Genomic DNA, 23,330 nt, shown 5'->3' on the forward strand with positions numbered 1-23,330 from the left:
TTCCCTTAACATTTTTATAATCTTAGTTTGCAAATTTCAATGTTCACCCTGACATGATTTGATAAAAGTCAATATAAAATCCTTTTTAAAAATTAGTCTTATTGTTAGGGATTAGGCATTTTCCCACCCTTCAGAGATGGGTTATGTGTTACGCTGGGTCCCTCTTATGTTTAAACTCAGGGCTGGAACATAGCTCCTTATACATTACATTCTTAATTCCCTTATTAGTAAGCTGAGAAAGAAGAAAAAGAAAGTACACAGGCCTTAACGGGTAACATACAAAATAAAGCCTAATGTTAAAACTCCAAATTCCCCAATTTTCCAAAGCACAAGAAGAATTAAACTACCATTAAACTGTATTATGATTAAGGTCCAATCCACATCAGTTCCCTAATTTATGCTATGAAGTTATCCAGGAGATAAGAATATTCTATTACTTCAATTTGGGACAAAGAAACAAAAATCAGTTGTTTTCAAATGCAGGCATTTCACGATTACCTGGAAACTAGGTAAGTTTTTTAAAATACACACACAGGCAGAATGCTGTTCCCTAATTCAATTCGATACGGCAGCGCTCGTCTCTACAAGCACTGCTCGACAAGGGGACGGTTACAGAAAGGAGGTAGAAACATTTGTGATGAAAAAGATGGAAAAAGGACATGAGGTTGTTGCTTCCCGTGGTATCTCCACCAACTAGTACAGAAATGTTGTTTTCGAAATAATCAGATATAGTTTCAAGACAAATGAATGACTGGGAAAAAAACTAAATTAAATAGGAACTCCAGACAAAATCTGACTTTAGTCTACAAGACCACAGCTCTAAGTAGAGGCTGGCATGGCTCATGTTTGAAGGAGAGACTAAATTACAAATGATGGATAACCACTTTGGCAGAGTAAAAAATAATGGCTGAAAAAAAATACTCTTGTAAATAGGAAAGCAATGACTTTCCAATACAGTACAGTATGAAAAAATAAATAAATAAGAAAAACACTATAACAAAGAAAAAAATCATGGCCAAGGGAAATGCCAACCAAAAGTTTTATGCTAAAAGTGAGAAGCAATAAAAGTTTCTGAATGTAATAGGATCTACCCTTGTGTGGGAGTTACTATATACTAAAGACTGAGATAATCTAAGACAAAATCAGCATGACATAGCTTTTAAGTCCAAAATACATGTATAAACAGATGTTCTTTCTGATCATATAACTAAACATGAAACAAGCATCTAACAGCCCTATTAGGAAGACAGGAAATAACCCAAAATCAAATACACATGAGGCTCTACGGGAAAATTTAGGGAGAGTTTTGTATGTTTTCATAGTAGGACATTATAATAAAACAACATGAGACACTTAACAGAAAGGCAGCAACCAGCCTGAATTTGGTTAACAGTTAATACAGATTATACTTGGAGAACAAATGAGATCCTGTAAAATCTAACTGAGAAAAGATATACAGTTTTGGTCAATTTCATGCAACAAATATATATTAAATCTTTACTATGAGCCAGAGGCTCCTAGAGACTAGGAACAAAAAAATAAATAAATAAATGAGTAAGACTAAAACCTTAGGTTAAGACCTTTTAGGCTACGATTTAAACATCCTGAAAGGTTTACTTGCTGCCCCAGCATGGGGTGGAATAAAGTGCTAAAATGAATAAAAAGCTCAAGATAATGAGCAAAACACATTTACATTGGAATGGAACATTATCATGTGCCAAGACTAACAGAAAATGGAAAAAAAAAATGCATTTGTGTAGACTGGAAAAAACTGTAAAGAACTATATCCCTTGTATTGTCCAACGCTGGCAGAGACTGCAATGCCTTCCAGTATAAGTGACGTCAATACGCTTCGTGAATTCCATGAAAAGAAGTAACTGTCAGGCTGGCACTTTCCATTGCTATTTAATAATCATGACAGAATCTTTCAAAAGAACACATCAGATTTTCTAAGTATACACGTGGAGTATAATTATAATAATTCCTTTAAAGGTATTAGTATTTATTATGTTACAAGCTCAAAATAATGTGTAAGTAAATGAAATACTTGTTAAATTTAGGAACCTATAAATTTATTATTATTTTTTACCCTCCCACCCCCGTCCTGCTCTCCCACTGGCCCTGACATCTGCAAGGCCAAAACGGACCTTCTTCCCCAGGGAGGCTCGGACACTTACTAAGGAATCCCTGAGGTGGTCATCTGGAAGAAACCTAGGTAGAGGATGGGAGCGCCTGGGCAGCGCCATGGTCAGGACTGAGACAGAGGAAACGAGTCGAGAAGATGCTATTTAAAATCGGCACCGCCGCCGACCCAGACCCAACGGGGGCATCCCGGGTGCAGCCCCGGGGTCCCCGCCTGCTCCTGAGTCTCTGCAGAACCGACCCCGGCTGCTCACTCCCCATCAGGGACGTATACATTTAGAGCAAACAGGATGAATTTTGACAAAAAGTCAATATGGAATTCATCTCATCAAATCTAAGATCAAAATATTATTTCAAAAGGCCAGGTTAACGGCCAAATGAACAGAGAAAAATATCTGTAGGAATATCTGGAGCTCCTAATCCAGCCCACTTACTTACTCAGGAGGAGGAAACTAAACCCAGGTGTCTCCTGGTTGTCTCTAGAGTTGAGTGAAAGCAGAAATTTGAGCAAGTTTCCCTTTTTCAGATGAAATCAGTTTTTCTGTATTCCTAGTTTGCTCAAAATTCTAACAAGGAATAAATATTGAATTTTATCAAACGCTTTTGTTATCGGTCTATCCATGACTTTTCTCTTTTAGTAAATGTAGGGAATTACAATGATTGGTTTTTGAATGTTAAACCAACCTTACAGTGCTGGAAAAATACAAATTGAGTCAAAATATAAAATTCTTCTTATAAACTGGAGACTTAATTTGATAACATGTTATTTAGGATGTTTCATCTATATTCATGAGTGATATTGGCTGTAATTCTCTGTTCTTGACATATCCTTGTCATATTTTAGATCGAGATTATGCTGGCCTTTTTACATAAGTTGTGAAGTGTGTCCTTTTTTTATCTTATTCTCTAGACGAGTTTGTAGGTGACATTTTAGCTTGACAGCCATTTTTCTCCCCCATCGCTCTGAAGCGACCCTTCCTTTCTTTGTTGTTCAGCATCTTGGTTTCTGTTGAAAATGAAGCACACTGCATTTCTGGCAATCTCACAGTCACTGCTTTGAAGGTAATAATTTTCTTTTTCTCTCAATACTTTTTAAATATTTTCTCTTTGACTTTGGTTTTAAGTTGTTCTATGATACATCTAGGTGTGGTTTTTTTTTTAATGTTTCTGTACTTGAGGTTCATAATGCGTCTTGACTCTGTATCTCAATGTCTCTTATCAAGCTTTAGAGGTTTCTCAGTCATTATCTTTTCAAAGATTGCTTTTGCTATATTCTCCCTCTCCTCTCCTGGAACCCTAATCACCTTTCAACACATTTCATGCCAGATTAAAGATAGAAGATTAAAACTTTTTTAAACCTTTCTCCTTTTGACGAGTGGGGTCTGTGTCCTCTCTGCATGAATTTGAGTTAGCTGTGTGATACAGAGGATCAGAACATAAACATGGGATATTGTACCAGTGCCCAGGCCTAGACTATCAAAGACCAGAAGTGCCCATACTTCTCTCTTGGAATGCTTGGTCTAGGGTATGGCAAGTGCCAAGACCAACTACCTTGAGACTACCGTTTATGGAAAGAGAGGATTCCTGGCCAGCCCCGGAAATTCCTACAATCCTAGCCCTGGCACCAGATACGAGTGCAGAAGCCAACCTAGATGTTCCGGCCCCAAGGGACAACATGTAGAGAAGACCAAGGCCTCAGGCATGTGGACCTAATGGAGCCATCCCAGCCATCCTGAGCTGTTTGAACTACCCCAGATGAAGATCAAGACATTGTAGAGCACAGACAAATCTAAGGCGGACTAAATCACTAACCCTAAGAATCATGATCATTACAAAAGGTTGCTGTTTTATGCCAATTAAGCTCCGGGATCATTTGTTACTACTGGGAGAGGTAACCGTCCACAGAGGCCCTGAGTGTCCATGCACACACTCTTGCTGGATGTGCCAAGAATGTCAAGCCTTGACGAATCTTTACCTGGGCCACTTCCCAGGGCTGTGTGTGTAGCTAGCTACCTTGAGAGATAAGTAACACCTTTACCTGGGACAAAGAACAGTCTTACTATAAAAGGGGCAAATTCCCCAAGCTCATTGTTCCTTAGATGTGATGCAAGCTCACTGTTTGTAGAATATTCCAAGTTAACCCGTGCAGCCACTGTAGGACATGGGGGGTGCTGGAAGTACCAACACAATACATGGTGCTTGCTGGTTCATGACTATCAAGGTCCTTTGTCTCTGACCCAGGACTCTTGTGTCTTCTGCCAGCTTCCATGAAGCAATAGCAGGTTAACTTATCTGTTAGCTTACAAGGTAAAACCCCAGACCCTTCACGATTTTTGACAGGTACAAAGCAATGCATAACTGGAACACATCCCATGGCTTTTTTGTATGTCCTACCTTTTGTACCTCCTTGTGTTTCATTCTCAATATTTTCTTCTGATCTATATTCCAACTCACTGTCTCTTCATTTCGGTCTTATCTACTGTTAAAACCAACTCCAGTAAGTTTAAGGAATGGTATTTTTCAGCTTTAAAAACTCCATTTTTAGGATCCCTTGTGGATATTTCTACTGTCTGTTGTTTCCTCTTCATTTTTGGTCACATCTTGTCTCCTTATGCCTTTTTATTTTTAATTCAGTGATTGGTATTGGGGTTCCGATTTAAGCATCAAAGGTTTACCAAGACCAATTCCCAAACTTTGGTGACCCATAAACACCTGTTTTTGTTTTTCTGGCCTTAAGTGTCCATCAAAATCTCTGCTCAGCTTCTCATCCACCTTCCCCAGAATCACCAGATGCTACTAAGGGGAAAAGTAGCCTGAAATGCCAGACTCGTCTCTCTGCCTTAATAGCATTCTGATATACTCAAAAATACATGTCTTTCATATTTTGCCTAATTCATTTTTATTGGGAGTGTCAATCCAAACAATTTATCTAACTTTATCAAAGTGGAACTTCTCCAAAAAGAGATTTAATGTGTTTAATACTTAAGGGTTTTAGAAGTTCTGTTTCTTCCCTTTTCTCCATTATGGGCCAGACCCACATAATGTTTATTTATTTAAATATGCGCTCTATGAAACGTCTTTAAAGGTGATATGAATTTTCAAAGAGACCAAAAGATACACCTTTTTAATCATGCAAAACCTTTAGAAAATGTCATTTGCACAAAAATGCATGGAGCAGTGAAGACAAAAACATTTGGAGTAAAAAAAGTCACACACACAGACTTTATAAAGAAAAACAATGAACCAAAGTAATTTCACATTTAAATTAAAAAGAAGAAAAACTGTATCAGTTTTCATATTTCGGTGTCTAAACATTTTACTAACATTACCTAGAAATAAAATATTTATCATGACCTAGTGTCTTTAAAACATTCAAAACATAATATAGTTTTCTTATATTCTTTTTCCTTTGGTAAATTATGTAATTCTATGAAAATTTGAGGTTTACTCAAAGTCTGAGAGAAATATTATGTCTGCCAGCACTTACCGTGAAAAATACGAAAATCAATATATGGATGAGAACCTCTCCTTTCTGATTCGAATCCTGCTCGACTCCTTACACGGACATCTCCTAGACAGAATGAAGGACAAAATGTAAGTTTAGAAGGCTGCCATTTGGGAAGAAGCTCCCAAATGCGACAAAGGTCTATGTGGTATCATAGTCATAAGTAATGGCACACTAATAATTTATATGGGACAAGTAGTTCACAGGTGATTTATTTAAAGGGTTTATAAATTTTCAGTACTGAGCTGTAAGGCTAGATTGAGTTCATCTTTTAAAAAACTACTCCTACAATAATAATGACTATAATCCATATTTTAAAGTTAGCCTTCTGAAAGACTCCTCAAGTGTATTATAATTCAATCTAATATCTTATTACTCACATGTAGTTAAAAAAATTTTCAGCATAAAACTTTAAAAAGCCACAGCAACAAGCAAATATTTATGAAGTGTCTACTCCATACCTGGAACTATACTACATGAAGACAGGGACTTTATATATTTTGATATGAAGAAATAGAAAATACATTACCTAGTCTCAAGCAGCTTACAATTTTTTAAATGTACAGAAAATTAAAATGTTAAAGATTTTGCCTTAAATACTTACTCTGATCAGTCTTCCCTTTTTCTCACTGACAGTGGGTATTCTCAAGGCCTTTAGCTGATTCTTAAACTCTGGTCTTTATAAGCTCAGTAAGGTTTCCACATGTATCCGTATGACACTCGAATCTACTTCTCCATACAGCACCACTGCAAGCCATATACCAGGCACTCTTTTTTGTGCCTCATAGGCATTATTCTAATTCACTAACCAACTCTGAATCTTTATCCCATTTTACAGATGCAGAAACTGAGATTTTTGAGAAGTAGCAGGTGTGCCACAAAACTAGTGTACAGGGGAACTCAAGATTTAAACCTACGTCTGTGGGCTCCAAAGATGGTACCTTTCTCAGTATACTTCCACAGCCTCCGAGTTCATGACCTTTATTTAAGTCTTCGGTCCCTGTCCCTGCAATTCTACTTGTCTCACAGGCTTTCCTGCTTACTCTTCATTTCTCTAAGTAAGGCCGCCATTTCTTGAGGCTCATGTCATCTACCATGAGCCCTTCCCACAATGATTAATCACTACTCTCACGTGGTGATTCCTCACTCTGCAATAAATGTTTACTGAGCATCCAACTACATATCAGGCACAAGAAATACAGCAGTGAGCAAAATATATAAAGTCCCTGTCTTCATGAAGCTTATCCTTTCATGGTGACAAGTAAATAAATAATTTCATCCTACGGAAGATGGCGACAGGTAACACGGAGAAAACGAGAGCAAGGTGAGAGGAGTGGGGAGGAGTGGTTAATTAGTGGTCAGAGGAGGCTTCACTGAAAAGGAGGCATCTGAGCAGAGACTGAAGGGACTGAGGCCATTAGCCATATGGCTATCCGGAGGAAGAGGTTTCTAGGCATAAGAGCAAATAAATAATTTCATCTTACGGAAGATGGCGACAGGTAACACGGAGAAAACGAAAGCAAGGTGAGAGGAGTGGGGAGGAGTGGTTAATTAGTGGTCAGAGGAGGCTTCACTGAAAAGGAGGCATCTGAGCAGAGACTGAAGGGACTGAGGCCATTAGCCATATGGCTATCTGGAGGAAGAGGTTTCCAGGCATAAGAGGGAGCAAATATGAATACCCTTAGATGGGAGCATGCCTGACATATTCAAGGTCAAGCAAAGAGACCTGTATGGCTAGAGTAAGGAGAGGTGAAGTCAGAGAAGTAGGAGGTGCAGGTCGTGCTGAACCTTTGTGGGCCACTATAAGAGCTCTGACTGCTATTCTATGATAGAAAACCATTAGAGAATTCTGACAGAGGAGTGAGAGTGGCTTGACCTCTATCTGGAACGGTTCACTCCGAATGGGTAGACTAGAAGTGAGTAGCAGCACATAGGTAGACACGGGGAGACCAGTTGAAGAGCAAGTGCAATACACGAGGCAACAACAACTCTGGCTTGTGGGGAGGGGGGCGTGGGGAGATGTTGGTCAAAGACTATGAAGTTTCAGTTATGGCGGCTACGCCTGGCCCTCCAGTGTACAACAATGTGACTACAGTTAACAATAAAAAATAATAACTATGGCTTACATGGGATGATAATAGCACTGGGGTGGTAGAATTCTGAATATATTTTGAAGGTATCAGCCAAAAAGATCTGCAGCTGAAGCAGATATCGAGTACGTAAGAAATACAGGTCAAGAACGACTCCAAGGTTCCGGACCCGATAACCAGAAGAATGGAGTTACATGTTCTGGGGTGGCAAGACCACAAAATGAACAGCCTTGAGAACACAAATCTTTTGTTTAACAGACATGTTTGAATGTGAAGTGTCTACAATACACCATGTGAAGATGTCCTACAGAATTAAAAAATATGAGTCTAAAGCTCTGTTTTAAGGAGAGCTGAATCCTGAACGTGTTTGCAGAGAGAGCTGGAGACAGTAAAGAGGTAAGGGCTGAACGGCTGTGGGGGAAAATGTGTACTAGAGTAGAATGATACTGAGACAGGTAAGATACACGAGGTAAGTTAAAGAGGGAAAGAAAGGACGAAGAGCAAGAACAGGATACTGGAGAACGCAGGCTTAAGAGTATGAAAAGAAATTAGGGAGAGAGGCATAAAAAACAAAACAAAACCAGAAGCAAGTAAAGGATAAGGATGGCTCAATATCACAGAATTGAGGGAGGAATTCTGTGGATGAGAGCAGTCATGAAAGACGCCTCTAAGAAAAGGTGAGAAAATTTGCCTATTGGAATCTTTTTGAATAGTATGAAATAAAGTACAAGGGATCAAGAAGTGTGTGGAGAGAGAGACAAATCTGGCAAAGGGAGGGAGGAAGTTACACATATATACACATCTAAATCCACTTTACCTTGTGGACTGAGTAATACATTAAAAATTTAAGAACTGAGAAAAAAAAACTTCCTCACCAGCCAGCTGAGAACAAAACACATCCGGTGACGGGACCACCTGATCAGGCATTTCATAGCCTCATCTTTATCTCTGTTAGCACGGGCATCTGTTTAGTATTTAACAGCGCTACAAATCCAAGACTCTTGTTAAGAATGAACACTCAGGGGGCAATTTAAAGCTGTGACAGAGTCCTAGTTATTAAGTCACAGATTTTTCAATTACCTATAACTCTAAAGTGCCTCTCTTTATTCACACCAGATTCAATACTGGTTTCTAGCCTCTGACCTTCAAAGTAATAGACTGTTTCTGCTGAAAACAGTGATAAAAAACTAATGAAAGATATCTCAATTTCAAATAACAGTAGATAACAAAATTAACTGATATTGGTACAAAAAAATGCTTACCTAGCATACGAATGTACAATGCAGTCTGATCAGAACTGTCATAGGAAATAGCTCCACGCCTCTAGAAAAAAAACACACACATTTTAACACATAAAAATTAAATATGATATACAATTCAACAAATATGTATTATTTACGATTTGTGAAGCACAATGCAAGAAAAGTTGGATATACAAAAAGGAATTAGATACAGCATCTGCTCTGAAAATCTACAGCTGTGAGGAAGACAAATAATTATAATAATACAGTATGGTTGAGCTCTACCACAAAAGTGGATACACGGTGAGGAACATGCCATAAGTACAAGTTCAATGTTGAAATATGTCAGACAAGCCCACTTGGGGACGGACCTTCTGCAGAGGTAAACAGAACTGAAGAAGAGATATGGTTCAACGGCTTTACCATTCCCTTCCTATAAACATAAACGAATAAGCAGATAAGCAACATCATCCGACATCTGAAGAAACCCATTAGCTAGAAACAAATGAAATAAAAAATCAAATGGCTCAGAGGCTAGAAAGTAGAAAAAAAAAGTAGTGTACTCAAAGAGAAGGCAATGAATTTTTTTAAAAAAGGGTACCACTGAAAGAGAGCATATTTTAAAATATATTGTGTTTAAAAATAAGCAGATATAAAAATGTATCTTGCAACATTATTATCCAGCTTTATCCAGCCTAAAACTGGAAATAACCCAGATGCCCATCAACTAATGAATGGATAAAATGTGGTACAGCCATACAATGGCGTAATATTCAGAAATAAAAAGGAATGAAGTACCAATAAATGCTACAAACGTGGATGAACCTTGAGAACAGTGTGTTGAGTGAAAGGAGCCAGTCACAAAGTACTATCAAGTCTATGGTGCCTTTTATAAGAAACGTCCGAAACAGGCTAATCCACAGAGACAGAAGGTTAGACTGGTGGCTGCCCAGAGTTGGGACGGTTGGCAGGAAATGGGGAGTGAATGCTAATGGGTAGAGGGTTTCCATGTGAGGTGATGAAAATGTTCTCAAATTAATTGTGCTAATGATTGCACAACTATGAAAATACTCAAAATCATTCAATTGTGCACTAGATAGGTGAATTCTATGGTATATGAATTATATTTCAATAAAGCTTTTATAAAAAAACAGATAATGCAAATTTAAAATATAATTATTAAAACAAAAAAAATTTTATCAAAGCTAAAGCCCCCTCAGCAAGTTTTGCCAACTCTACTTTCGCATCCATCGCTTTTCCTCTATCTTCACTTCTGCATTCTGTCTCAGGCAACAGCACCTGTCACCTGGCCTCCTGCCATGGGCTGCTGACTGGTTTCCCTGATGCACCTCTGGGCCCTCAGTCCACTCTTTACATAGAAGCAAGAGTGAACATTTCAACTACTGCTAAAAATCCTCCAATGGCTCCCGCTACACTTGGAATCAAGTCCAAATGCCAACCTCTGAATTCCAAAGGCCTCCGTGATCTGCTGACCTCTCACCTTCTCACCTCTACGACCCAACCACGCTGGCCTTCATCTCCTTCAACCTCGCCTAATGTTCGGCCTTTACACTTGATGTTGCCCGGTCCACTATCACTGTATCGCTGTTCCATTCTGATCTCGCAGGCTCTAGATGAAATGTCATCTCTTCAGAGAGACAGTCTTCAGACTATCAAATCTGAAGTCACCTGAAAGTCGCCCTCTTCCACAGCTCTCTGCCTTCAAGCTTTGAGATCACGTAGCTGATGTCACTTTGCTTGAACTAAAATAAAAGCCTCACGAGAGCATAAACTGTGTCTGTCTTATTCCCCACTGTACCCCTGGTCCCCCAAACAGTAGCTATTATTTAGTAGACGCTAAATATTTAGTAAATAAATGATTAAATGCATTTATTACAAATAAATTAATGAATAATTTATAAGTCAATGAATGAATTAATGAATATCAGAACCAATATAAACACATTAAAAACCTAGAAGATAAAAAACCAAACCTCCTTTTAGAATCTAAGTTATGTGAAGGCAGAGACTTTGTTCACTACTGTATCCCCAGATCCAGAATAAATTCCAACATTTAGAACAGTGCCCAGCACATCGAAAGTGATCAACAATATTAAACAAACAGGTAAACAAATTCTTAATAAGTAGCAAAAAACAGAACTAGTGCCACAAGTTATTAATAAAGTAGTGCGGACACTACAAAGAAGTAGACAAAACAGCCATTAGAAAACTTAGAATCAAATCCAAGAATGTACAGTAATTCTGTATATAAGTATAGAATTTAAAACCTGTGGGAAAAATATGGATTTTTCTATAAAATATAGAATAAAAAATGTTTTATTAAGAGGTTGCTACCTGGAAAAACGTAAAGCTATGTTATTACCTTCCAACTAAAATAAATTATGCATGGAACAAAAATTTAATTCTAAAAAATTAAAGCACAAAAATATTAGAAGAAAACATGACCACATTAAAAAAATCTTAAATAGGAAAGGCCTAACTGCTCTATAAAAACCAAGTCATGAAAATGAATCACTTCGGCCACTTAAAAGTTAAATTATATATGGTAAAGTGTATCATAAATAAAAGTAAAAGACAAACCTCAAACCAAGAAAAAATGAGTTCAACAAGATACAACAAAGGGCTAATTTTTCCCTACTATACCTAAAAATGAAAGGAAAAAGACATGACTCACAAATTAATTATAAAATGATGAATAGTGTAAAGTACAGGTAGAACATAAACATTATTCACAAGAAATAATAAAGCAATAAACAAAAAATGTTCGACTTCATTAACAAAAGAAATACACATTAAAGCAGCAAGATCACATTTTTACACATTACAAAAAAAATTTACTTTATTTAAAGCCCTCATTTGGATTTAGTATGCAAAACAACTCCTAAATCATAATCTTTTTAATGCTTAAAATTTAAAAGAAAGATATCAGTTAAACTCTTATATGACTTAATGTATCCTTAAAAAAACAAAGCCCAAAAATAACCATTCATGAAATGTAAAAACAAAGTTCCAAACAAAAATAAAATTCTAATTATCAACAATGGCTGCCTCCAGGGAGGGAGAAGGACACAGGGTAGGAGGAGGATTTTCCCGATATATATTTGATCCTATAGCATGTATAGTTATTATATATTCATAAAATAAATCAAGTTAAAATTTAAAAGGTAAAATATTCTATTATAAAGAAAACTACAAAGAAAAGCATCATCTCAATAACATACTCCTGGCAGCATCATGTTTACAAGTGTCTTCCCCGACAGAATTCCTCAGGAAGCCTCCTGAATTGTTTCACGCTCATTCTGGAGCAGACAGCCACTAAGATCACTTGGTACAGAAAGCCACCACTCACACCTGCTGTTCCAACCTCCACCCCAAAGATATCTACCACATCATATTACAGGTCTCCCCTTAATACTACCATGTTAAGGAAAAACCTGGCAGCCTGGAAAGTACACACGTGGAAATAAATATTTCTATTTCTATCAGCTAAATCCTATTAATGGGACTACAGATACCATTATATCATACTCTGTTTGGTAACTACCTATCAATCTGCCAGCATCCAATAATAACTTGTGGGTGGCATCATGATTTTTTTTAACGTAGGAAGGACATTTACTAAAACAGCCACTAATTAGGAAGGTAAAATCTCATTTATTACTTCACATATTAAAGACTGAGACTAATATCAACTCTGTTAAATAAGATAGTATAAGTCAAAACTGAGTAATGAACATTATCTAGATTACGACTATGGCATACTAAATTTACTTTAAGATAATCACTTTAGACTTATTTATAGAGGTACTAATTTAGATATTAAAATGGTAGGTCTGTATTAGTTAACCATAATAAAAACTTGGCAAAAGGGGATAAGTTAATTTTAAGTAAATATTAACCAATTACAAGAGATGCGAAAAATATTCAAGTTATTCTATTCACTACTAATTTAAGTAATTCTGGTCCATAAATACTTGGCTTAAACATTATACTAAACCATAAAACTCTTATGATCCCAAACAAAACAAAAAATATTTTTAAGAATGGACTTAAAATGTGTCTGAAACCATCAATGAATATACCCTGAATGATAATTCATTTATCACCTCATGGACCAAGATTAAAAGGAATATTATTAAATTCCCTCATTTAAGCAATCTAGGTAGAATAACCTAAAGTTACTCATTTTGGAAAACTACACTGTAAATTATGAATTCTAACAAAAATTTGATTTCCATGTTAGAATGTTGTTTTAATAAATAATTATATGTGCTTTATATACCAACACTGCAGCACAGACCTGACCTACATGTTTTTAAAGTCATATATTAGTAAAACTCTACTTTTAATAAAAATTGTAAAACATTTAACCAAAATTCTGTGTCACACTGTCAGTCATAAAACACTCTGAGCTATCACCCACATTCCCACTTCACCTCACCAGTGAATAGAAGTAACCGAGAAGCTCCTACTCGTGACTTTTCTAATTTAGCCATCCTGGGAACAGCTTGTAAAGCAACCCTATAGGTCAAAACATGGGCGAGGCTGAGCTAATCAGAAACTGACAGCGGCAGCACAAACAAGTTAAACTGTAAGGTTCCAAAAGATCTCCTGCCACTAACGGGAGTTTTGAATGTCCCAGTAAGACACTCACCTTGAATAAGGGTGAATCACTCTTCCGTAAGACTTGACTTACAAGGTAAATGACAAAACGCGTAAGTAAAAGTTGTTTCTGAGATTAGTTAATAAGTAACTTTTAAAGACAGACATGTTTTCAAATTGAGCAAAGATATTTTAAGTGCTATTGTTTTGATCTTGTTCAAGTTTCCACAAAAATGATCTATTGTGCAGAAGTGTGTGCATTTCCCTTACATGATGAAAGTAGTAATATATTAACTGACACTTGCTGAGCTTCTTCCTACTCTGTGCCAGAAAATGTTCCAAGTGCTTTCACACGAACTCTCACCCCACACAAGGCCTCTACGAGGTAGATTTTATTGGCCCGGTTTTGCTGATAGTAAACTGGTGGTCAAAGGGCTTAGACAGAGTATCGCTAAATTAATTTTTTTGGTAACATTACCAAAAAAAATCAACATACTACAAAAGATGAAGCCTAGTCAAAGTGCTGAACACAGGTTTTCTCTGACTCAGTAAAATGAGTTTTTTTCAGAGTATATTCATCTTACACAGGCTCATGTCTGAGTGCCCAAAGACTGCATTGATCCACTGAATAGTATCCTTCCCACTCTTATTCCCTACGTAAACATGTACTTTTTTAAAAAATGACAAAATATTAGCATTCTTTTTGCTTCAAAACTTAAATTTTTTTGTGGTTATTAAAAAAAAGTAATATCTCTGAAAACATCCACAATTCAACCAATGTATTATTATTAACTTGACCTTCATTCAATAACTTGGCAAGCTAATCCTTGAAAAACAATGAGCAAAAAGCTGTCATTGAAAAATTAGTTCATTTACAAAACACAAAGATTTTAAAAAATTGAGTATATTGTTTTTCTTTAAGAATTTTTCAATCATATCACTAGGAAAAAAGAACTGCTTCAAGTAAGAGAATTTTGCTGTAATTTTTCACATTACAGATTAAAGCCTTGTTTGAAAAAGAAATTTAACTTTATAGAAGCTTTTGTGTTGCTTAGTAAACAGTGATGCCTTATAAATTTTAAGTTAATATTCTTCAGTTTATTAATACAAGAAGAAAAAAGCTGCTTGGTGGAAGATAAAATCATTCTAATGTGAGAATAGAAAAAATAATTTTAAATAATCTAAAATATTTCCTACTTTATACTCTCATCCAGATAGTAAATGGCTAGCACTCTATCAAGCATTTCGCAAGCCTGATATTTAGAATTCAAATTCAAAAACAACAGATATATAGTAACAAGTTTTCAATATATTATAAGACATACATTTTAGGAGAAGTAAGGCCTTAAGAGATCATGATAGATTGGTAATATTTAGTTTCTAAAAAGTTTATACACTGCAATTGTTTAGAAATCCTCAACAACTATACTTTAAATTTACAAGCATTAGTAAATTCTTTATCTCCAAAAGAATGTTTAAAATATGCACACTAAAAATCTAAATTATTTAATAATTTCATAATCTCAAAAGCTAAACTGCTTTAATCATAAAAACTTCTTTAAAGGAATGATACTGAGGAGAGCTACTTGGATACCGAAGACTGAAACCATAAAAAGCCCTTGGGGAGGAATAAAATGGAAGAAGAAACATTACACACAGTAATTTTAAGCTTTTCAGCTGACAGGTAAAACTCAGACCTCTTTTAATCAGAGAAATAAAAACTGAAGCAAAATTGACTAGCAATTTCATTCCAAGTACAAAAACTAACAATTAATGTCACAATCCTAAAAATAAAGATGGCCTACCTTAGAGGCGATCCACTTGATAAGAACCAAGGCCAGACACCAGATCAATGTAATTCCCATTGGATCAATCAAAAGCCCACGGCATAATCTCCCTCCTCGCCCAGTTAGCAACGAGCAAGAAGGACTTGTCAGGAGTCTGACACCAACCAGCTGCCCCGAGGCAGAAGCGAGGGGACACTGCCTGCCTTGAACCTCGAGCAGCTGCCCTCAAACAACAATCACCTGACTCCTCCGGGAACACGCTGCCAGCCAGCTTTCCTACCCAGCGTGTGCTTCATGCCACCACGCAGGAGTGGGGTAGACCGGCGTCAGTAACACTGGAAGCACAAGGAGAAACCTGGTGACGGCTGACCCGACAGCCTCACAAACGCAGACAGAAAAGTGGTCTCAGGCTAGCCACAGACACCTCCACAATTTTCATACTAACAGAGGGCTCTGAAACAACTTTCAAAAAATGTTTGGCAGCACTAAAAATGTCCTCATTTCTTTCACGCAGATCAGCTTTGTAGGTATAATGTCCTGGAATTTAAGAATATTAATGCATTTTATTCTATCTTTTCAACTTTTAATACTGAATTTGTTCACTGTTTATTTCCTTTATAGCTAGGATTGCACAGGAATGTGAGAGGCTTTCACAAATATTGTCTGTGCTATTTAACATTATAATTAATTCATTTTTAATTTATTGACAAAGTCCAAACTGCCTTTTTGAGCAATTAAAAGTATATTATTCCAAGGCCTAACTGTAATCTAGCTTATAATACAATATTTTAGGTATGTGTCTCGTTCTCCTGGCTATAAGTGAGCTCTGTAATAGCAAAGCGGGCCTACATTCATCCACTCTCATGATGCTGAGGAAAAGCCTTTCATTCATGAAACTTTCGAGTCGTCAACAGTTATTAAGCTATTATTATGTACCAGGCCCTATGCCAGATGTGGGTGCCAGGGGCACAACCCTTGAGTAAAAACAGACATAGCTCCTGCCCTTGTGAAACTTATAGTTTAGTCAGTTTACATGATCAAAGTCTGCATATAAACATAAAATTGCAACTGTACCAAGTGCAATGAAGCTGTGACACTACCAACGAAAAAACTGAGAAACTGCCAACAAACCCTGGTTCTGACTTAGTTAAGAGGCGAAGGACTTCTTCCCAGAGTCCTTGAAATGTCCCTGTGCTGAAATGAAGGGACAAAGCATGATGGCCAAGGAGCAGACGAAACAAAGCACAGTAAGTAGAAGAAACTGGAAGAGAGCAAGGGAGTATGGAACGCAGGAACGCGGAAACCCAGAGCAGAGGGCCTGTGAAGGCAACTGTCTTCTTCCTCCAGCTCACTCCACCCTGCTGAAGACTACAGCAGGTGTTGGTCAAGTGACGGTAGGTGAGGCAGGGGCAGTTAGGAGACCCCTACAGAGGTCCAGGAGAGAAACAAGCATGGCCTGGACTGGGTGGTGGAATGAAGAGAAGTGAACTAGCTGGAGAAATACTCAGGAGATGACAGGGCTGTGTCACTGACTGAAGTTCATGACAAGCAAAGTCATCTGCATACCAACAGTACACAAATAACGGTTCTAAAACATTTAAACATAGCCCCAACAGTTCAAATGTAATGCTACTTTCATTATTCAATCCTCAGTACAAAGTGTTTAAAAGTTAATTCTAGACATGTCAAAATGGAGCACAAATTGTTTACAGGTCTAAATAAAAATTTTCCTGAATTGAAGCCATTCATAACACACGGCTATAAATTGCTCACTACACCTTATACATTATATATCTACTGAACAAGCTGTAGCTAGAATTTGCACAAATTGAGATGACTTCATAATTTTGCCAAAAAACTAGGTGTGACATGAGACCATCCAGGTGTTTGATTACTCTCCATATTCCAGTGAGGCCACAATAACCAAATTCAAAGGAAGTGCAGGAAATCGGTAGAGCAACAGAGTGCGTGAATACCAGCCCCGCTCCCTCTCAGGAGAAATGCTGGTGATCACCTGTAAGGGGCCATGGAGGTCATTATCTGCTACTCTAGCGTGGGTTGCACACTCTAAATTAGCTCACTATACCACAAGGCTTAGTCCAAGAATATTTCTCATCCTCAGAGTTCCCTTCTAATCAGCTGCTTAAAACATCAAGTTTTGAGAAGCAAATACAATGTTGCTATTTTGGGTATAGTACTTAAAACATTTTTTATAAATGGCTTTTTGGTTAATGGTGAGCTCAAGAATCTGCACTTTCTTTTAGTCTAAAAGAGGACAGAACAGAAGAGAGAAAGAACCAGAACTGAGACACAGGAAAAAAAGGACCGTAAGGAAGCAGTCCTAAAAGTTTTCTCATTTAAAAATATTTCTGTTGAGATCATTTCCACCATCCCAAAACTCAACTGGGTTGGAGTCAAGAGTCTTGGTTTATTTCCCAGCTTTGCTGCCAAGAGCTGAGTGACGCTGGACAAGTCACCACCTCTCTGGACCTAATTTTCCTCCCTTTCACAAGAGTTATATAACATCTATAAAAGACTAGCTCCTAGCAAGTTCTCAATAAATAGTAGCTGAATCAGAATTAAGTCTTGAAGACTTAAGAATGATAAGTCTTTAGCTCCGCCCAAGCTCTTGGCTTAATTGTAATTCCAATGGTCAATGAGGGGAACTTGCTCTGTGCTTGCCCAATACCCTGAGAAACCTTTTCTGAGCCCTAGTTAGGGCTGGGGTCTTGGCTTTCATTTTTCACACTAGTGAATAGGTTGGCTCTCTAAAAATGGTTCCCCCAGCATCCTCTTCTTAAATTCCTACCATATGTCGACACCAAAATACAGTGATAATCAAGACATCATCCTCCCAGATCAGAAAATTTCCTATTTGAATAGAAATAGCTACTGAGTTTATGCCTAAAATCAGAGATCCTTCATTGCTAATGACACGTTTACTTCACTCAAATCTTAAAAAAATCTCAGGCAATATAGTTTTTCTTAAAATGGTACTTAATTTTCTTAATTGAATTAAGTGTTAAAGCATGAACGTTCATGCTTTAACACTTAATTTTCTTAAGTGTTAAAGCATGAACGTAATGGCTTTAACACTTCTTTTGAGATATAATTTATCTTGATAAGTTACGAGGCTTCTCTTAATAAAAAAATTTCTGCAAGATGAAATAAAATCAAAAGCTGTGACTCAATTAGTATGAACACTCCTCGACAATACTATGTTTATTGCTTAGAAAATTATCTTAATAATTAATCTTTCCAGATAAAATCATGTAACTTATTATTCCATAAAGAAATAGTTGCCTCTTTTACACCAATAACAAATGTAGTCTTTTATATTAACTATTCTCACTTCTCAAAGCCTTAGTGAAATATGGCAGGGCAACAAAAAGCCAATTGACTACACTAGAAAAATTAATAATAGGATACAGCTAAACTTTCCAAAAATAGAATCTGATACTATAAAAATAAAATACAAATCTTTTACCTTTCTGAGGCTTACTAATGCCTAAAAAATTAATGTATTAAAAGCAGATCTATTTTAGGAGTTTGTGTGATCAATAGAAAAAAAAAGGTATGACTTTGATCAGTGTGTCTTAGAGAATTAACCTAAGTGCAAATTTTATCCCTGGGACTTTCTGCCACCCACAGGACACCTGTCAATCTTGGCAATAGCCTTTAGTTATCCATAGAGAGACTTGGCATGTCTCTCTCTTAACCAAATTAAGCTAACCTCATCTGCATTGACATCAGTGTCTATAATTTTGGAATCTTGTTGACAGAAATAGCTTATCCTAGAGTTCTTTATACAAATGTAGTATGTAAAAACCACAACCAAATTTATAATAGAAAAATGTGAACATTAGAGTCAAAACCCTCCAACTGTGCTTTTATCATTTCGAATTCCACCAATTTTAATAACAAATAATAAATCAGGGTAGCTTTTTTGTTCTTTTACTAAATATCACATATCAGAGCATTTTATTTTTCAAATGGTATGAATTTCAAAAGATATAAAATAGATGAAATATTAAGCTTTGATAACAAAAATTATTTTAAAACTATTGTAACATGGGAGTTTTACAATTTAAGACCTTTGTGTCTCATTGATTTAGAGTTCTGAATTAAGTTTTCTGTTACACAGTATCCCAGTGTTTTATGGCAACGGACGTGTGATTAGTCCTAGTATGAAGAAATAAAAATGCCTTGACATTTCACAAAGATTCAAGTCTTCTGATCCAGATAACTACAACTGGATATATTAAAATAAACTTGAGATCTGCTTATCAAGCCACTGTCCATGATATTTTTTAAATTATAAAAAAGTGGAAATGGTCACAATTTCCAGAAGGAAAAAAACAGTGACATAGATTTCACAACTGTAGAGTCTGGACTTAGAAAAGGGGCATGTAATGTATACAATGTAAGTGGTAAGGCTCCTGGCATGCTGGACCAGGAGACTGTCACAGACACAAGATGCCTTCATTTTAGCAAGGTTGTACGTACACAGTCTCTGGTGACATCATTGTGAACAAAACAAAGCAATGTGAGCCTCAGCCTACAGTTAGACAGACTCCCAGGCTGACTGAACAAACATACCTAGAAATTAAGTCCTTGATATCAAACTAGTGCAACACTTCTAGAGGTAACTCAGAACTCTGTACTTGACCTTGGTCTTGTTCCACAATTTATTTACCAGGGTGCAGATCAGACAAACGCATATCAAATCTGCATATAAAACATAAAAGGTAAACCAGCACGCTCAATTACAAAATAACTTTTAAAAAAAGTCTGTATTTTGACACAAGATAAATTGCACATGTATAAAACAGAAATGAGGTTTAAAAGTTTCCTTTAAAAAACAGAAAAAAGGCACCAGAATCCTTAAACTTCATGGCTGTATGAGACAATAAGTAGAGGTGAGCTTAAGAGGCACTGAAAATTAGAGAAGTATCCAGATCAAGAATACTCCACCATTCTCGATACAGGTAACATTGGTCGGATTGAGTTCAGTTCTGAATATTATACTGGACGATGCATATATACATAACATTTTTTAATGTAAAGATAAAAAGAGGAACAGAACAGGTGCTAAACTGCTATAAGATAAAATATCCTAAGGATTTTAGCTTTATTCTGTGAAATTACAGAAGCCAGAAGTAAGACCAATAGGTAGAAGTTTGTGGAAAATATTATTTTCTAAGAACTTCCTACAACTAAAACCATGTAAATTGACAGGAGTCGTCACAAATGAGACTCTAAGAGGTTGTGTGGCAGACTGGAACAAATGACCTTCAAGGTCTGAGCCAATTCTAAGAATCCCAAATACTATAATTGACTCAATTTAATATCAAAGAAGCCTTTCTAAGAAAGCTACGATTATTAAAGCCTTTTCAATAGGGAATGCCTCCATCACCACACCCCACAGACCTAGCTATACTGACTTCCTCAAATATTCTAGAACAATTAAGTGGTTACTGGGAGTTGTCTTAAAAGGTACTTTTTAAATGAGACCTATTTGTATGTAAGAAAAAACTTCATCTCTAAAAACTGTATTATGAACAGACCACTAATTGTGGATAAAAAATATATCAAAATATTTATAACAGATACTAAATAAGAACAATACTAAAATCTACAGAGATCGAACACATTTAAAAAGAAAACTTCTGAATAAGGATGGCAAGTGTCAATAACTGCTCCCTTCTCTAAACCAGAGTAGAGCACAAAAAAATTCTGAAGTGTATCTGAGGCACAATGAATTGAATAGTACTGTTTCATCTCCACATATAGTACTGCAGGAGAGAAAGAGACAAAGGGGTTTTGAGATCTCCAGTGTGTTAGATATGAGGGATATAATGTAAATGAGACACAGTCCTTGTCCTCACACAGCTCAGATTTTTGTGGGGGCTACAAAACAACCACAATAGCAAGAAATTTCAATTACAAGCAAATGTAAGATGCTATTGAGGACCAAGTATGACAACTAACCCAGGGTTTGATAGTATCAAGGAAGACTACTGGGAAAAAGTGACATATAAGCTGACTCTTAAATGATGAGTAAGAGTTTATTATACATGAGGCAAGAAAAAGATCTCCAAGCAGAAAAAACAGTAAGTACAAATATCAGCGATAAGCAATATCATGGCCAACTAAAAATATAAACAAAGTTCATTCAATGGTGGGGTAAATGGTACTAGACTAGGCCTTCCCTCACGGACAACTGGAGAGCTAGGCTTTCTCTATGAAACATGTGAAATGCTGCTTTCAGATGTCAGACAAAAAGTCCAGAAGTAAACCCATATTTTATGGGCAAATAATTTTCAACAAAAAAAGCCAAAAACATACAGTGGAGAAAGGAAAGCCTCTTCAATAAAGGGTGCTGGGAAAACTGGAAAGCCACTTGTAAAAGAATGAAACTAGACTGTTGTCTATCACCACACACCAAAATTAACGCAAAATGGATTAAGGACCTGAATATAACACCTGAAGCAATAAAAAGCATAGAAGAAAACATAGGAACTAAACTCAAGGACCTTGAACTTAAAGGAGATTTTATGAATTTGACCTCAAAAACAAGGGAAGTAAAAGCTAAAATAAATGGATGGGACTACATCAAACTAAAAAGCTTCTGTTCAAAAAAAAGAAATTGTCAACAGGTAAAGAGAGAAACATCCAAATGGGAAAATATATTTGTAAGCAACACCTCCAATAAGAGCCTAATATCCAAAATATACAAAGAACTCATACAACTCAATAACAACAACAAAAAAACAAATGATCCGATCAAAAAATGGGCAGAGGACCTGAAGAGACACTTTTCCCTAAAGGACATACAGATGGCCAACAAATATATGAAAAGATACTCAACATCGCTAGCTATTAGGGAAATGCAATCAAAACCACAATGAGATACCATCTCAAACCTGTTAGAATAGCTATAATCAACAGGGCAAGTAATAACAAATGTCGGAGAGGATGCGGAGAAATAGGAACCTTCATACACTGCTGGTGGGACTGCAAATTGGTACAGCCATTATGGAAAACAGTATGGAGGTTCCTCAAAAAACCAAGAATTGATCTACCATATGATCCAGCAATCCCTCTACTGGATATTTGCCCCAAATACTTGAAAACCCATATCCCAAAAGATATTTGCACACCGATGTTCATAGTAGTATTATTCACAGTGGCCAGGTCAAGGAAGCAACCTAAGTGTCCTACCATAGATGTTTGGCTAAAGAAGCTGCGGTAACTATATACAATAGAATATTACTCAGCCATAAGAAGAGATAAAATACTGCCATTTGTGACAACATGGATGGACCTCGAGATAATCATGCTAAGCAAAATAAGCCAGACAAAGTTGAAAAATCACATGATATCACTTATATGTGGGATATAAACCTAAAAGAAACAAAACAAACAGAGACTCATGGACATGGACTATAGGCTAGTGGTTACCAGAGGACTATAGACTTGTGGTTACCAGAGGGTGGGGTTTGGGGAGGAACGGGTAGGTAGACGGGGTAAAGGAGGTCAAATATAGGGGGACAGGGGGAGGGTGAAGTGGGTAAAGGGAATGGAATATATGGTAGCTGAAGGAAACTGGACTTTGGGTGGTAAACACACAATAGAATATGTAGATGTCAAATTATAGTGTATACCTGAAAATTATATAATTGTATAATCAATGTTACCCCAATAAGCTTAATTTAAAAAAAAAGATTAATCATCTTTCTATATGCTAGTAAAAATGGCTAGAAATGAAATTTTAAAAATACTATTTCAAATAGCATCCAAGAACATGAAATACTTAGGAGCAAATTTAAAAAAATATGTGCAAGATCTGAACAATAAAAACTATAAAAACTTTTTAGAGAAATTAAAGACCTAAAAAACGGAGAAATATAGCAAGCTATTAGGGAACTGAATTGTGTTC

At 36.5% G+C, this 23,330-nt stretch overlaps 1 protein-coding gene across 5 annotated transcripts in view; it reads right to left on the bottom strand.

The window, feature by feature from the left end:
• The window catches only part of PDE7A (phosphodiesterase 7A), an 88,281-nt gene that overhangs the window by 35,905 nt on the left and 29,046 nt on the right, over positions 1 to 23,330 (bottom strand). For all 5 annotated transcript variants that reach the window (XR_003043668.1, XM_015598646.2, XM_006923998.3 and 2 more), the window contains exons 2-3: positions 9,000 to 9,060; positions 5,630 to 5,713 (exon numbers count right to left, since the gene is read on the bottom strand). Coding sequence is in view for 4 of the 5 variants with exons in the window: in XM_015598646.2 (XP_015454132.1) it covers positions 5,630 to 5,713; positions 9,000 to 9,060 (145 nt within the window). In the remaining variant the exon portion in view is untranslated. The remainder of the gene's footprint in view (positions 1 to 5,629; positions 5,714 to 8,999; positions 9,061 to 23,330) is intronic.

Source organism: Pteropus alecto, unplaced genomic scaffold, assembly GCF_000325575.1.
Source record: "Pteropus alecto unplaced genomic scaffold, ASM32557v1 scaffold87, whole genome shotgun sequence".
Lineage (NCBI taxonomy): Eukaryota > Metazoa > Chordata > Mammalia > Chiroptera > Pteropodidae > Pteropus > Pteropus alecto.